A 16,098-nucleotide genomic window follows, 5' to 3' on the forward strand; every position below is an offset into this window, starting at 1 on the left:
AAGTGAGCAAAAAAAAAAAAGACAATTTAAAAAAGTTCACCACATTGATGATAGGACAAGTATATAAGTGTAATTCCTCCCATACAAATTTCTGTGTGAACTGTGAGAGTTCCGTGAACAGAATAGTTATCAAAATACCAATGATGGTTATCTATGTCTAATGGAACTTTTATTTTTACTATTTATCTTGTCTAATGTATGACAATTTTCAATACTTATATGCATTGTTTACACACTAAAAATTATAAAGCTGTCATTGTGAAAAATAATTCATGGAGTGTCTATTATGTGCAAGGACTAAGTCTCTGGCTATCAATGTACTAAATATTCACCCAAGTTCTTCCTATTTTCTTGGAAGTCCCATTTGTAACTCTTCAAATGAAAATCGGTTTGAAGAGTAGTGAAAAGTGGACACTCTCAAATTCTGTAACAAGAATTCCATTAAAGTTCTCTTACCTGTAGGTTCAAGTGAAAGGGCTTTGGCAATGAGCTTGGCTCTTAGGTTTAGAGCTCCTTTGGTCTTGGGTCTTGGCTTAAACAGTAAGGGTAAGACGATACTTGTGAGCTCAACCTATCATTTCATAAGGGGCCTGGAGAAGGGTCTTGGAGGAGTCAGTGAAAATCAATTGCAATGATGGAAAAGTCATCGAAGAAAAAATGTCTTAAATCCTGTGGGTTGGAGCTAGCGCCTCTGTACAGAAAGGATCTCACCGTCTGTGTTTATTGACACAGAACATACTTTTAATTACCCTGAAGGAATTTCTGGCATGTTTTGCCTATGCCAGTCTTAAAATCTTTAATCAGTAGTTTCATGACAACCAGGCCTACTGGCCATTGGGGCCCCTGGGGGCAGCTGGTCAAGGGTAGTGTATTGCAGAGTGGCTATTAGTGACAGAGCAAAAGTATGCTTTATCAGACAGAAGCAGGAAAATGAGATGGCCTTGACTTTGAAAAGTTTGGCATGTCTTGTGTCTGAGAAGCCTGGGTTTCCTTCCCAGTTATTGACCATGATCTAAGCAACCTCCATAACCTCTATTTTTTGTATATTGAGGGTAAACTTTGGTAAGATGATATAAGCCAGAGTTTGAGCAACTAATCAAGCCATCAGCTTTATTGCTTAACAACTAGTGACTTGGAAAAAAAAAAAAAAAAATGAATTTACCTTCCAAATACAGGCCCAGGGAAAATGTAGACCTTTTTGTGTTAATCACAAAATATTTTAAGAAAAGTGCTATAATAGGAAAAGCAGGATGATGGTGTCACATCATAAAGCCATCTTAATCCATCAAATAACTTGAGGGGAAGCCATAGCCCAAGGTGAATGTGAAGGCACCAAAGACATTGTTTCCTTGATTTTTATCTCTTTGTTCTTGAATCCCTTAGTTGAATCCTCTCAACAAGATGTAAAAGCAATCAATAGCACTAAATACTGTCTTTTATTCATCTCTCCGGGTTTAACTCCAGATGAGATTTCTCTTTTTCTCCCTACATAGAAATGCCCTTTTCCCTGTCTCTTGTCACAGCTGCCCTAACCAATCCGCATATAGGCTAAGTTTTACTTTTTGACGTAGATGGCAAAGGTGAAGAACTTGGCACCTTGAAACCTGAATAGGAATCTCAAGGTGTCTTTGGCACAACATATTAAGCCCCCATTTGTGGAGCTACCAAGAGTGTCTCTGTCCTATTTAGTGACATAATGGCCCGCTGCTAATCCTTTTTGCTTGCACAGAAAGGTTTCTCAGTCTATTTCATAGGGACATTCACTGAATGCCAAGGGAATTGCCAAGCTTATAGAGAAGTGAGGCCATTGGAAATGAATCCCTTTTAACCATCAAAACAACTGGGCAGATAGTTCCATGGATGTCCTTGGTGTACCAAGACTAATTATCAGTTTTAAACAGTCCCCTTTCCTCCTACCTTTCAAACTAGTCTTCCAGTAAACCAACTTGGCTAACCAGGTTGTTATGTCAGTGGCCAAATTTTAGGCAAGGAAGGAGTTACTGAAATAATAACCCCCTCTTATATTTCTGATGGGATTTTATATTTCTGCAAAGTATTTTCTCAACTCTTACCTATGTGGCACAAATTTGGAGAGCAGGTTTTATTTTGTCTCATCTTCTCAGTGAGAAAACAGACCCAGTGGATTTCATCAACTTGTCCATGATGGTGTGGCTGGTTTGTAGTGGAGACATGACTGAGGTCCAGAGATTCTATTCTGATTCCGAAAACAGAGCTCTTTCCCGTGAGATTAGAATACTTAAATAAATCAAGCTTCATTGAACTCTTAAGTAGATGAAATCTTGCAATCTGGGGAAAGGGTGTTCATTTTGCAAGACATTGGCCACCTTCATCCTTAGCATGGGGTTGTTTGGGTAGAGCAATGTGGCATATTACCCTTTGATTGTTGGTCTTGGTTGTGGGGTTTCTCATTCCTAAGGTTATTTATTGTTACTATTGCCACATGGGCAGGTTTGGGCCACACTCCTGGCCAGTGGTGAAAGAGGTTAGAGTTTGGTGATTATAAAGATGTGGCGCAGTCAGTGGATTTCGTTCTATTTCAAGTCTGAATATAGCACTCAAACATCTAACTCACAAATAGCTGCCATATGGGACAAATAAGAAAATAGATAAGAAAGACAATGAATTCATCACTACTGAAACCATCCTTATCCCCTGGAAACATAATCCAAGGGCAGGGAAGTTAGATTTACTGAGTGGTCTTTACATGCTAAGTACCTATTTTGCTTCCTTTACATTTAATTCTGTGAGCAGTGTATTCTTTATTAAGAAGCTGGGCTCAATAGTTAAATCCTCTAAGTACCCATAAAATCATAACATGAATGTGGGCAAACTCCACAAGATGGTGAGGGACAAGGGAGCCTGGGGTGCTGCCATCCATGGGATTGCCAAGAGTCGAACATGACTTGGAGACTGAACAACAACAACGCAATCACAACAATAAGAGTAACCACCTTCTAAGGCTGTTTAAGGATCAAGTGAGATAGTATTTGTACAATGGTTAGTTCAGTACCTGACATAGATTGAACATTCATTAAATGGTTGCTTGGCTGTCTTTAGTATTTCTAGAAGCCTTAAATGATCCTAAGTGTTATTTGCTCTGGGCCAAACATTCTTTCTGCCCTCCAAGTCCCTGGAGTTCAGAATTATACTAAAAAGTATACTCAAAGGATTAAGAGCCCTGACTCTGAAAAACACTGAATTTGTCTCTGGATTCCATCCCTCACTAGTTCTATGACCTTGGGCAAGTTATTGAACCCCTCTCAGCCCAGGTGTCTCCTCCTTCAGTTCTCAGTTCAGTTCAGTTCAGTCGCTCAGTTGTGTCCAGCTCTTTGTGACCCCATGAATCGCAGCATGCCAGGCCTCCCTGTCCATCACCAACTCCCGGAGTTTACCCAAACTCATGTCCATCGAGTCGGGTGATGCCATTCAGCCATCTCAACCTCTGTCGTCCCCTTCTCCTCCTGCCCCCAATCCCTCCCAGCATCAGGATGAGTCAACTCTTCTCATGAGGTGGCCAAGATATTGGAGTTTCAGGTTCAGCATCAATCCTTTCAACGAACACCCAGGATTGATCTCCTTTAGGATGGACTGGTTGGATCTCTTTGCAGTCCAAGGGACTCTCAAGAGTCTTCTCCAACACCACAGTTCAAAAGCATCAATTCTTTGGCACTCAGCTTTCTTCCCAGTCTAACTCTCACATCCATACATGACCACTGGAAAAACCATAGCCTTGACTAGACAGACTTTTGTTGGCAAACTAATGTCTCTGCTTTTAAATATACTATCTAGGTTGATCATAACTTTCCTTCCAAGGAGTAAGAATGAGGCTAACAATGCTTAACTTCTTAAGGTTGCTCTGAGTATTAAATATGTGTTACAGTGTATATAATATGCTCAGGACAGTGCCAAATATGTAGCATGTAATAAAGACTAGATCACGTTAGGTTGTCTTTTCACTAATATTACTTCAGTTACCTAACTGTCCTAAAGCAAAATCATTGCTGTCAAATGACGGTTGTTTTGATTACAAAACAGAAACAGGTTAATAACCCAACCTTAACCTTTGATCTAGTATCAGTTCTGGCTAGTGGTGATTGGTCTCTTTTAAATAATAAATATAAGCTCATAAAATAATAAATGGAATCTTATGAGAGACTTAGCCAACTGCTCGTTTCTTCTAAATATGAGATAAAACATTAAGAAATGAAAATCCATTATCTACTTTAGATACCATCAATAGGATAGTTTTTAAAGGTAATAGCTTTGAGATACTAAAAAATTAATAATAGATTAATTATAAGCCTCTTTCTATATTAGTGGCATCTTGAAGCTTTCTATTAAGATTTAATTTTGTTAGTTTTGAAAAAACCTTCTTTATTTTTAGTACTTCTTATTTTGCCCGATTCATAGATTCTGCTAGAGTATAATCTTATAACTCTGAACACTTCAAGAGAAAGGGTGCCTCCTCTCATCAGTGAGATGACTTCTGTTTCTGAGCGCATCTAACTACTTATAAGTTGTTCTGTGTATCAGAGTGGCCTGTCTTTTTCACCATTGCTCCTAGCCCCACAGTATGAAACCTTACCTCAAAAGCTTAGTCCTGGGCACATGATCCCTCTTTAACTATATGAGGATAGCTCGCCTAACCACAAACTTCCTCAAAACTCCCTAGATGCCATATGACTGTTGTTTTCTACTCTTATGTTAGTAGAATCACTTGACGTGTTCCTTAAACACAAATTTCTGGCGTCCCGCCCCAGAGTTTCTAATGGAATAGGTCTGGGATGGGGCCTAAGCATTTGCTTTTTTTTTTTTTTTTTTTTTTTTAAGCATTTGCTTTCTAAGGATTTCCCAGGAGGTGCTGTTGCTGGTGGTTCACAGCAACGTTTTGATAACCACTCCTCCCCAAAACCCAAAGGCAGTGCGCTTCGTGTTAAGGAGGCTGAAGCCCAGAGAGGTTTTGTAGTGTTGGTGGTGTCCCTTCAATAGCCTGGATTTTGACAGGCCAAGAGCAACCTCACAGAACGAGACTAGAAGGGGCCTGGGGAGTCTGTAATGCACCTGTGTACGTTAACAAACACTGTCGCTTCACTGCCTCCTGGAGTCTGGATCTGAACCCCGTGTTTGTCACAGGCCCCAAGGGAGAACCCAAGACAGAGAATAGTGGCACAATAATGAAGCATGAATTATCCAGATGAAATCACCTATGGAAACAAAGGTATTAGTATTATTATTTATACCTACTCTTCTTAATAAAAGAGCCATATGGAAGTGTCAGACAGTTCCCATTGCTTAAAAGTTGTGCTGTGGGACTCAAATCCATTAATTCACATTCAGAAAGCAAAGTGTAGATAGGAAGCATCGTTGAACTTACTATTTTATAGTAGAACTAAGAATGTGTTTTGATGAGATGTGTTGGTATCTGGCAAAGACAAATAATTATTAGCCAAGAAATGACCAGAAAGGGATTAGATAAGAATAGACCCTGCTTTAGAGATGCTAGAGATGTATGTCAAGTAGGCTAGTGAACCAGATGAAGAAGAGAGTTGGGGTCAGCAGACAAAGACAATGTGGGCTTCTTAATTTGTGTATGATGAAGAATGAAGCATCTTACTCAATGGGTAATTTTAAATTAGAAAGCAGATCTAGAAATCACTATGTGGGAAAGACAGTATCTTCCAACCTGTATTAAATATTTGGAATCCCGTTTATTATAACCCCTAAATAGTCCCACCTGATTTGGAGGACATAGCATGAGGACTTTTGCTGGCTTGTTTTTATTTGTTTCTTGAAACTGTTGAGGGAGACCCTTTAACTTTATAGCCTTGACATGTGGCTGCATTTTGGGGGCCCTGGAAAGTAAAATTTAGTACAAAAGAACTATTTTTATTTAAGAAAAAAGAATCATCAGAGATTTTCCCTTGAAGTGGAGTTTGTAACAGATGTAGGTAAGAACTCTGAGACAGAGTGAAGAGGAAGACAGAAGAGTCCCTTTTGAGAAAAAGAATGGGGAAAGAAGAGTTTCCAAATAAATATTTGTTATAGGGAAATGAAACAGAAAAGGTGGTCAATGACTTAGTAGGAGAAGAAAGCAAGTTGTATATTTATGTGTATGTATATATGTTTATGCATATTCTCCATCAGTCTTTAAATAAGGATGTGTCAGGCATTGGTGTCCTAAGGAAATTAAACAACCTTAGCTTTATACATTGATATAAACTCCATACAAATTAAATTCCTTAATGTGTTTTCTTAAAATAAGATAATAAGAGGGCAGGGTTTGTTTTTAAATAATACCTTGAGGGTATTTGTGATGTGAGGTAGAGTTCAGCTCTTTCATTGCTCTAGAAAAATTTACACTTTTCTGTCTGACTTATTTGAATAACAGGTATATTTCAGTATGGGGCTTCCCTGGTGGCTCAGAGGACAAAGCGTCTGCCTGCAATGCAGGAGACCCCGGTTTGATCCCTGGGTTGGGAAGATCCCCTGGAGAAGGAAATGGCAACCCACTCCAGTATTCACATATTTCATTGTAATTTCAGTGTACGTTTTTATCATTCCTACCAACCAAATCACGTTTTCAGTGCATTCTAATACAGTATTGATTGGAGGGAGGGCTGAGTTTTATTTGGTTTCTCCTCAGTGATAGTCCTTTAATGAGATAAGATTAGATGAACTTTGAATAGATTTCCCCGAAGCTTCCAGCTTTTATGCCTTCTTTACCTCCTCTGAGAAGGAGGGAAGGAAAGGACTGAAGTATTTGGTTGTTTGGTCATGTTTTTGGGTCTGTATCATGTTAGACTCAAAATTTCCAAGAGCACTAAAGCTGCAAGTGAGAAAGCCATGGTTCAGAGTGAAAAGATTAAGTGTTTGTTTGGAGGGAAAATTGCAAGGATGAATACTGGCTTTTTACCATATCTCATCAAGTCCACATGTTGCTGAAAAGCACTTTCAAAGTAAGAAGACTGTGCCCTTTCAAAATGCGAAGGGGTTAAGGTTCGAAAATAAGCATAAGGTATGAAATGAATGTGTATGTGTGTATTAACATAACGTAAGTGCCATGCAAGGCATTATTTTCACAAGTTAAGCTACTTTCTTCAGAAATGGACTCTGTTAGAATTTGGTTAAGATTGCCTTGAGTTTTCAATGACAGGTTAAAATTATGTAATAGCAGTATAGGGCCTAAAGTCATGTGTTGCAATCTTTGATTGCCTTATTTCTCTTTGTGCTCCAAAGAGAAATAAGACTTTAAGATGTAGCAGCAGATTGGCATGAAGGGAGGCTGCCATTCGTCCCTTCCTTTACTCAGCATGTACTGAGCATTTACTGTGTGTTGTGCTTTGTACTGGGGATGCAGAAGTATAGTAGATGCACCTAGACTCTTCTGTTAAAGGAACTCATGTCCTCATGGGAGACACAGACAGGACAACAGGTGGTTATTATGTAGTCTGAGAAGTTCTGTGATGGGGGGAAGACAAGGCACTGTGAGATGATGGAGGAGGGCTCATGAAGGAGGAGATGGCTAAACTGGGGCCTGATGGATGAGGAGGAGGAAGGTGCAGGGAAGAGAGATGAAGTGCTCCACGTGGGGATGATGGTATGGGTCAGAAGATAAAGGGGTTAGTCCTACCTGACTTAGTAGTTTGTTGACTTCAGAAAAAAGTCCATCTTGGAGATTTAGTTTCCTTATCTTCCTGTGGGTACTGGGTTTGGGGGGTGGGGGGGGCAGGTGGTAGTGATAATGGATGTGGCAAAGATGGTGGCCCTGATTGGTAGGGGGAGGAAAAAGGAGGTGAACAATAGCCATTCACATTTCCTGAGCACTTATTATGTGCCATGTTTAAGCATACTAAAGAATTTCTATACATTAATTACCAACTTGAGTTTTATAATCTCTAGATAAGGTGAAAGTGAAAGTGAAGTTGCTCAGTCATGTCTGACTTTTTGTGACCCCATAGACTGTAGCCTTCCAGGCTCCTCAGTCCATGGGATTTTCCAGGCAGGAATACTGGAGTGGGTTGCCATTTCCTTCTCCAGGGGATCTTCCCTAGATAAGGTAGGCATCCTTATTATCTCTGTTTTACAGGTGAGAAAAATGAAGTTTAGAAAAGCTATGTGACTTGCTTAAGGTCATCCTGCTAGTAAGTGGAAAAGCCAGGATTTGAAAACAGAAGTTGACTCTAGAGTCTGCATTTTCTACTATTACTATGTTGTTCATAATCTAACTTTTTCACAGGGATGATATAGAAATGAGTGCAGCAGTTTATTTCAGAGAGATTTTTAAACAGCATGGAACTCTGTGCTGCATTGTACATGTTGAGCTGAGCATGAGTCCTGAGCTTGGTAGCTAACCTAGAATAAAAAGTAAAAATAGTTTTAGCCATATGTGGGCGTCAGTTACTTGTCTTGTTAGCAGCCCCTTTTAATTCCATGGATTCAGCACATTAGTAGTCAAAAGTGGCATTCCCTAGGGGATATTTTTTGAAGCAACTGAACATTAGACGAGCTGGACCATGGATTTGCTCCCAGATGACAACTGTTTTGTTAGAAAGTCCTCAAACATTTCTGAGATCGTTAATTTCTGTTACTCACTCCATGTGCCTCTATGACTGCTTGGCACAAAGTGAAAGGGAGGCTTGGCAGTTCTCCAGTTCTTTTCAAGGTCTCGGCTTCTCATAGGGATAATTCAGAGCCCCAAATGTATTCTAAAAAAAAAACATCTCTGGACTACCTGGTTGACATAAACACACACACACACACACACACACACACACATGTGTATGTGTGTGTGTATGTATATATATATATTTAAAGTCACTTGGTCATGTCTGACTCTTTGCGACCCCATGGACTACACAATCCATGGAATTCTCCAGGCCAGAATACTAGAATACTGGGGTGGGTAGCCTTTCCCTTCTCCAGGGGATCTTCACAACCCAGGGATCAAAGCCAGGTCTCCCACATTGTAGACGGATTCTTTACCAGCTGAGTCACCAGGGAAACCCATATATATATATATGAGAATATGTGTGTATAAACATATACATATACACACATATTCTCATATACCTATGAGAATACATATATATTCTCAACCTTGCCTCTACTTTTTTGCCAGATAGACTCTCTTCCTGTCACTTCAGTGTCTGACAGCCATTGTGTTGTTGTGAACTTAGGATTGTCTGCGCTAGTGACACAGAAGCAGCCCATGTTGCTGGCCAATGCATTAGCCACCATTGGGAAGAATTGAGCAAGTTCAGAGAGAGGCAGTTGTAAGCTCTTTGGGCACAGAGAGCATACCTCCACTCTAAAGGGAATGGCTGGTTGTAATCTACACTAGGGAGATCTGCAGTGAACTAAAATAATGAATTCTTCTGCATCATAGTTGAATTCCAGAGGCTAATTGTTAGTTTAAGTCCTGCTTGAGGCCCCAATGGGGGGCGGGGTGGGGGGGTTTCTTTTGGAAGCTTGATTGAGCTAATGTGAAAGGTGAGGCTATAATTCAGATATACTAGTGAAATGCAAACAGTTTCATGTATTAATGGTCACTAATGACCTGTAATCAAGCTATGATTTGTTAGGTTAAAGATGCAATTAGTTTATTTGTTAGGAGAAGGCAATGGCACCCCATTCCAGTGCTCTTGCCTGTAAAATCCCATGGATGGGGCAGCCTGATGGGCTGCAGTCCATGGGGTCGCTAAGAGTCGGACAGGACTGAGCGACTTTCCTTTCACTTTTCACTTTCATGCATTGGAGAAGGAAATGGCAACCCACTCCAGTGTTCTTGCCTGGAGAATCCCAGGGACGGGGGAGCCTGGTGGGCTGCCGTCTATGGGGTCGCACAGAGTTGGACACGACTGATGCGACTTAGCAGCAGCAGCAGCAGTTTATTTGTTCAGGGGTGTAAATGGAAGAATTTATCAATCTGCTGATTGTTCTTCTCCATTGGAAACGGTGGACAGGAGCATAGTCTGGAGCTGTGGGACCTCGGGATGCCACTGTCTGTCGCTGAGATTCTTCCAGCTCCAGCCCCTCTTGGATCTACCATCTTTGTGAAATGGGATGAAGACAGTACTCTTCTGGCGCCCTCTCTCTGTGACTTTTCCTCTTGCTAAGCAAGCCCCTGCAGTAGTAATTTTTCTCTTTTTTGCTCTGCTCTTGTCCCAAGCTTCTACTAGCTGATTTTCTCGAAGTAGTACTATTTGTTCAAACATGTAACGCATAAATATTGAGAGCCAGTTATGTTCCAAACACTGCCCTAAGCCTTAAGGTTTGTAATGATTTTTAAGAGAGTCTTGTCTCAACCTTTGCAAAATTTACAATCTCTCTGTAGGTATCTTTAAAATTTTCTGTGACAGTAACTACTCCCTGCAGTGCTTATCACCAAAACCCCTCAATGAAAACTCTCTTGGTATGAAACAGATGCTCTGTTGAGATAGGCATCTTTGAGAACAAGGCACTTTGATCTTTTGGGGGTACATCAAAATTGGCACTAGAGATTTTAAGGGATTAGAATGACTCCTTAGAAAAGATAGACCTGGTATCTTCCCTAGTCTTTTATTTAACCCAAGGAAGTAAATACATATAAATCCTTATGGGAGACCATGACATTAAAATGTAAAATCCTTTCATCCTTAATCAGGTGAAAACACTGTTCCACTTGACATGCAACCACAGAGCAACAATGATGCAGGTTATCCTGGAGAGGCACTGGCTCACTTGAGAGCATGCTGAGACAGTGGGAATGATCGCACTCCCATAGCACATGACTTCTTTTTAAATTAATTTTTATTGCAGTATAGTTGCTTTACAATGCTGTGTTAGTTTCTACCATACAGCAAATCAATCCGTCATACGTTTACGTATAGCCCCTCCTTTTGTATTTTCTTCCTATTCAGGTCACCACAGTGCTTTCAGTAGAGTTCCCTGTGCTATAGGATATGTTCTCATTAGTTTTCGATTTTATACATAGTATCAATAGTGTATATGTGTAAATTCCAATGTCCCAATTCATCCCACCTCCCTTTTCCCCTTTGTATCCATACATTTTTTCTCTATGTCTCTATTTCTGCTTTGCAAAAAAGATTATCTATACCATTTTCTAGATTCCACATATATCCATTAATATATGTTATTTGTTTTTCTGTTCGTGACTTACTTCACTGAGTATGACACTGTCTAGGTCCATCCACGTCTCTACAAATGATCCAGTTTCACTCCTTTATGTGGCTGAGTAATAGTCTATTGTATATATGGACTACATCTTCTTTTATCCATTCCTCTGTTGATGGCCGTTTAGGTTGTTTCCATGTCCTGGCTGTTGTGAATAGTGCTGATGTAAGCATTAGGCCATAGCACATGACTTCTTTGCTCATCAAAACTAATCACATTCACTTGCAATTTACTCATCCCAAAGGACTATCAATCTCCTCCCCTCAAAGGTGCGAACTTGTGTCTCACTCAGCATTTATCCTAGAATCTAAAACAGTGCCTGACGTACAATGAGTATGCTCAGTAAATATTTGTTGAATAAAATCCAGACACAATGATGAGAGCTTGAAAATTAGTAGTAGCATTTGTGATTTTGTGAAATAAAGCAAAATTACTTGATAACAATGATCTTAATAATTAGTACTAGTAAAGCATTAGCACTTCTAATAGCATAGCTGACTTCTTTGGCATAAGATTATTTTTCACATCCCTTTTATGTTCACTTCCACATAATACCTATTTCAGTGTACTAATGACATATTTGATAAAAGGAATTTCCTATATCTTTGGCCTAGCAGTGACATTTCTTACACTCATCACAAGGGTGACCAACCACATTTCTGATGTGAAATGACATATCCTTCAGAATCCAAAGAGGAGCTTTAATGTTCAGGAAAGTCTTGGCAATAGATAGGTGGATCGTGTGGTCATTTTTCCCTTGATTTATTCAGTAGATGTTTTGGGAGGCACTTGTATGCCTGGCATGGGGTTAGGTGCCAGAAATGTGGAGTAACAAGGCCATCTGATGAAATACATTAGCAACAGACTAACAAAGATAAATGTACAACTGTGACAAGCACTGCAGAGGAAGAGTTTGTGGTGCTATGAGAGTGACCTGGACAGGGTAGGCATCTCAGGTGAAGAGGTGAATGGGCTAGATCCCAAAGCCTTAGTAGGAGTTAACTGTGTTGAAGAGCAGAGACAAAGATGTATTAACATGTGCAGTAGTAGCAGCAAAAAGAATGTGCATTCAAAGAAGTCAAAGAGGCCCCCTGTGGCAAGGTGGGCATTGGACGGAAGCCTGATCTTGCAGGACCTTGAGGGCATATGAAGCCTTTATTGTTTTTTATCCCAGGAGTCAAGCAGAATGTTAAAATGTAGAGAAGATGGGGAGCTGTGACCAAATTTGTTTTTCAAAAAGATCATTCTGGCTGCATTGTAAGGGACAGAATGGAAACGATCTGGAATAGATTTACAGAGACAGGTGATTTTGTCATATGAAACTGACACAGAATCTACATAATGTATCCCATGTTAGGCAGTCCCCAGTATAAAGCAAGTACCCTTCCAAGAGATTGGAGATGAGCTCCCCCAAGGTATAATATAGACCTCTTCAAGTCTCCTCTGTGTCAGTGCACACGCTCACCCAGATATAAATTAGCATCGTGGATGCAGAGTGTCGCATTAGCACCCGGTTTCCCATTCAGCTGATGTATCACTTGAGCATCCTTCCTTTGTACTTTCCCCTTCACCTTCAAAGGCTGTTCTCAGGTCTTATTTTCCTTCCCAGAAATGTGAGATTGGTTTTATGCTGTTGCTATTAGAGTCATCCCCCACTTAGGGTCTCATCCGCTGGGGCTTTGTGCCTGTTTGTCAGGAACTTCGAGCATATATTAAGACATTATACAGGGAGGAAGCTCTATTTTGACAATGATTATGCCTATTATCTCTTTTAATATATGTAAATTGCTGTGGAGAAACAAACCATTTTATGCCACTTGAATCCTTTTCAGGGAAGTCTGAATCCTTTTTGTGTAGCTTAGATGTATTACTATCATTTTCCCTTCACGGAGTTGAATAAACACACTTAAATCAGACCTTTGTTAGTGTACCCTCTTGTACTGTTGCCCTAATAAATTGTTGTGAGTTTAGTCTTTGAAATCCATATTTGGTGACATTTGCAAATTCCTCTGTAGTCACTTCCAGAATTGAAATTATTGGGTCAACTCAGCAGTCAGTCAACATGTGTGTTATAGGTGCCAACTGTTTTTGGGATACAGCCGTGAATAAAGAATAATACTACCTTTAAGAAGCTTGTAGTCATTGCCCACTGTTGTCCTGGAATTTATAGAAGAGCAAGGGCAGAAGGTTAGAGTGATGCATGTGGTAATGAATTAGAGTTGGAGACATCAGAATGAACTCCTATTTAACTTTGTATAGATACAAGTGGGGGCTTCCCATGTAACTCAGCTGGTAAAGAATCTGCCTGCAATGCAGGAGACCCTGGTTCGATTCCTGGGTTGGGAAATTCCCCTGGAGAAGGGATAGGCTACCCACTCTAGTATTCTTGGGCTTCCCTGGTGGCTCAGATGGTAAACAATCTGCCTGCAATGTGGGAGATGTGGATTTGATCCCTGGGTTGATAAGATCCCCTGGAGGAGGGCATGGCAACCCACTCCAGTATTCTTGCCTGGAGAATCCCACGGACAGAGGAGCCTAGTGGGCTACAGCCCAAGGGATTGCAAAGAGTCAGACACGACAAAGCACAGGAGAGCACAGATACACATGATTGCATAAGAAAATAGTTATAATTATGTGAACATATATGGATTTGCATACCTACCTATATTTCTTTCTGTGTCAATGGGGAGAGCCTGAAAGAAATGACACCCCTGTAGCAAGAGGCACAGCTGGCACCCAGATCTTGATTTCTGAAACCATTCTCCAATAAAAGGAATAGGAATCCTTCGAGAAATATCTGACTTAGGGACTGGAAAAGGAAATAGACGAGATGTCAGAGTCTCTTAGTGCCAAAATGGAAGGAAGTGCTCAAAAAACAAAAAAAAAAAAAAAAACAAAAAACGTACATTGATGAGAATATGTCAACAGGAGCCAACTGGAGGAGTTCCCAATGGCTCAAGTGGAATAATTATAGAAAAAATAGACTAGTATTGGACTATATTGCAAAGTATAAAATAAATGTCCATGAATCCATACTGATATAAAGAAAGAATTAAATACATGAGCAAATGGAAGAGAAGAGAAAAATCTCCCCTGCAGAATGCCAAATAAATTATATAGATGACTCAGACTCAAGGGCATCATTCCCCATTTCTTAAGTGTGGACCACACATAGTCTTCTCTCTACAGAGTGAAGTTTAGGAAGGTGGGGAATGAGGACAGGCAGCTAACTTTACAGAGGAGAAATCTGACAAATTTTAAATCAGCTAGTGATCAAAGTCTGCTGAAACAGTCATAAACTATGTTAATAGGATGTGATGAAAATGGCACTTAACCTCTGTGATCTTCTGTCAGGAGAAAAACATGAGACAAATTCCAGTAGAGGGGCAATATACAGTATCCTCGATCATATTCCTCAAAACTGTGAAGGTCACCAAAGGCAAGGAAAGTCTGAGAAACTGTCACAAAAAGAGCCGAAGAAATCATGACAGCTAAATGTAACAGTATCCTAGAAGGGATCCTGGACCAGAAAAAGGACATTAGGTAAAAACTGGGAAAATAGGAATTAAGCTATGGACTTGAGTTAATAGTAATATATCCATACTGGTGTATTAATTATAACAAATGTCCTATACTAACATAAGATGTTCATAATAGGGAAAACTCTGCAAGAGGTATATGGGAATTCTCTGTGCTATTTGTTTAATTTTTCTGTCAATATAAAACTTTTTAAAAATTAAAGAAAAAGAAGCTTGTAGTTTAGTGAGGGAATCCACTAAGCTGACGGGCAGTTGTAATGCGGTATGATGAAGGAGGACGTATAGAGTGATGGGGAGAAACAGTGGGGCATCTTACTGGTCCTTCAAATCCTGACTTGACCATTTTAGACAGTTTACTCGACCATCTGATCTCATTTCCTCATCTCTAAAATGGTGATATGGGGACCTCCCTGGTGGACCAGTGGTTAAGACTCCACGCTTCCACAGCAGGGAGTGCAGGTTCAATCCCTGGTCAAGGAACTAAGATCCCACATTCTGTGCTGCTTAGTCAAAAAAAGAAAGAAAGAACTCCACTACAACATTTGTAGCATGTAACAGATTTTAAATAAATAAATAAAATGATGATAAAACCTTCCGTGAATCAATAATAGACTTCTAAGTCAAACTACAGGAGCTCAAACTCCCAGCTGTAGAGCTAGATGATTTACTCAATCTATCTGGGCTTTAGTTCCTTATCAGTCGGTAGGATAATAACAGTACCTACCTCAGAGAATTGTCCTGAGGTCTGGGATAATACCTGTGAAATACTTAGAACCAGTTTTGGCATACTGTACTAGATAAATATAGGTTTCTACGGCTGCTGTCAACTCAAGGATTTATGGTGAAGACTCTAGAGTAAACATGGAGAGTACCTGGCACATGCCTGCCATGTCATAAACCCTCTAGTGGTGGTGGTGGTGATGAGGGTGGTGAGGGTGAGGGTGAGGGTGAGGGTGAGGGTGGGAAGGAAAAGGTGCTGGGGGCCAGGAGAACGCCCTTGCTTTGAATCCTACACACCAGACACAGTGGTTTTCCTCGACTCTAAACTGAGAACAGGATAGGAGTTGAACTGACACAAGGAAGGTGATGGATACGGGCTACAACAGCAAGAACAAAAGTCCAGAAGCCAAAGGAAGCAGGGCACCTTTAGAGAACTTTACAGGGTTGAAAATGGCTGGGGTGTGGACTCTTAAGGAGGGAGAAAGAGGAGAGGTAAAGTGGGGCTAGCATTATGTCAGGAACTGAAGGCTAGGTTAAGGATTTAGGACCCATTTATCCTTGGGTCAACATAAAGTATGTGCTCTTAGGCTCACTCTGGCTATTGTTGGGAAAAAAATAGGTTGGAGGTAGATCATTTAGGAAGCTA

General features: G+C 40.3%; 1 protein-coding gene across 14 annotated transcripts in view; it reads left to right on the forward strand.

The window, feature by feature from the left end:
• PPP2R2B (protein phosphatase 2 regulatory subunit Bbeta) overlaps positions 1–16,098 on the forward strand; it is a 704,283-nt gene that overhangs the window by 402,970 nt on the left and 285,215 nt on the right. The window contains exon 2 of one of the 14 annotated variants that reach the window (XM_025292496.2): positions 5,155–5,239. The exons of the other annotated variants lie outside the window; for them this stretch is intronic. Within the exon in view, the coding sequence (XP_025148281.1) occupies positions 5,203–5,239 (37 nt within the window). The 5' untranslated portion in view covers positions 5,155–5,202. The remainder of the gene's footprint in view (positions 1–5,154; positions 5,240–16,098) is intronic. 14 annotated transcript variants of the gene reach the window in all.

The sequence above is a fragment of the Bubalus bubalis genome, chromosome 9 (assembly GCF_019923935.1).
Source record: "Bubalus bubalis isolate 160015118507 breed Murrah chromosome 9, NDDB_SH_1, whole genome shotgun sequence".
Lineage (NCBI taxonomy): Eukaryota > Metazoa > Chordata > Mammalia > Artiodactyla > Bovidae > Bubalus > Bubalus bubalis.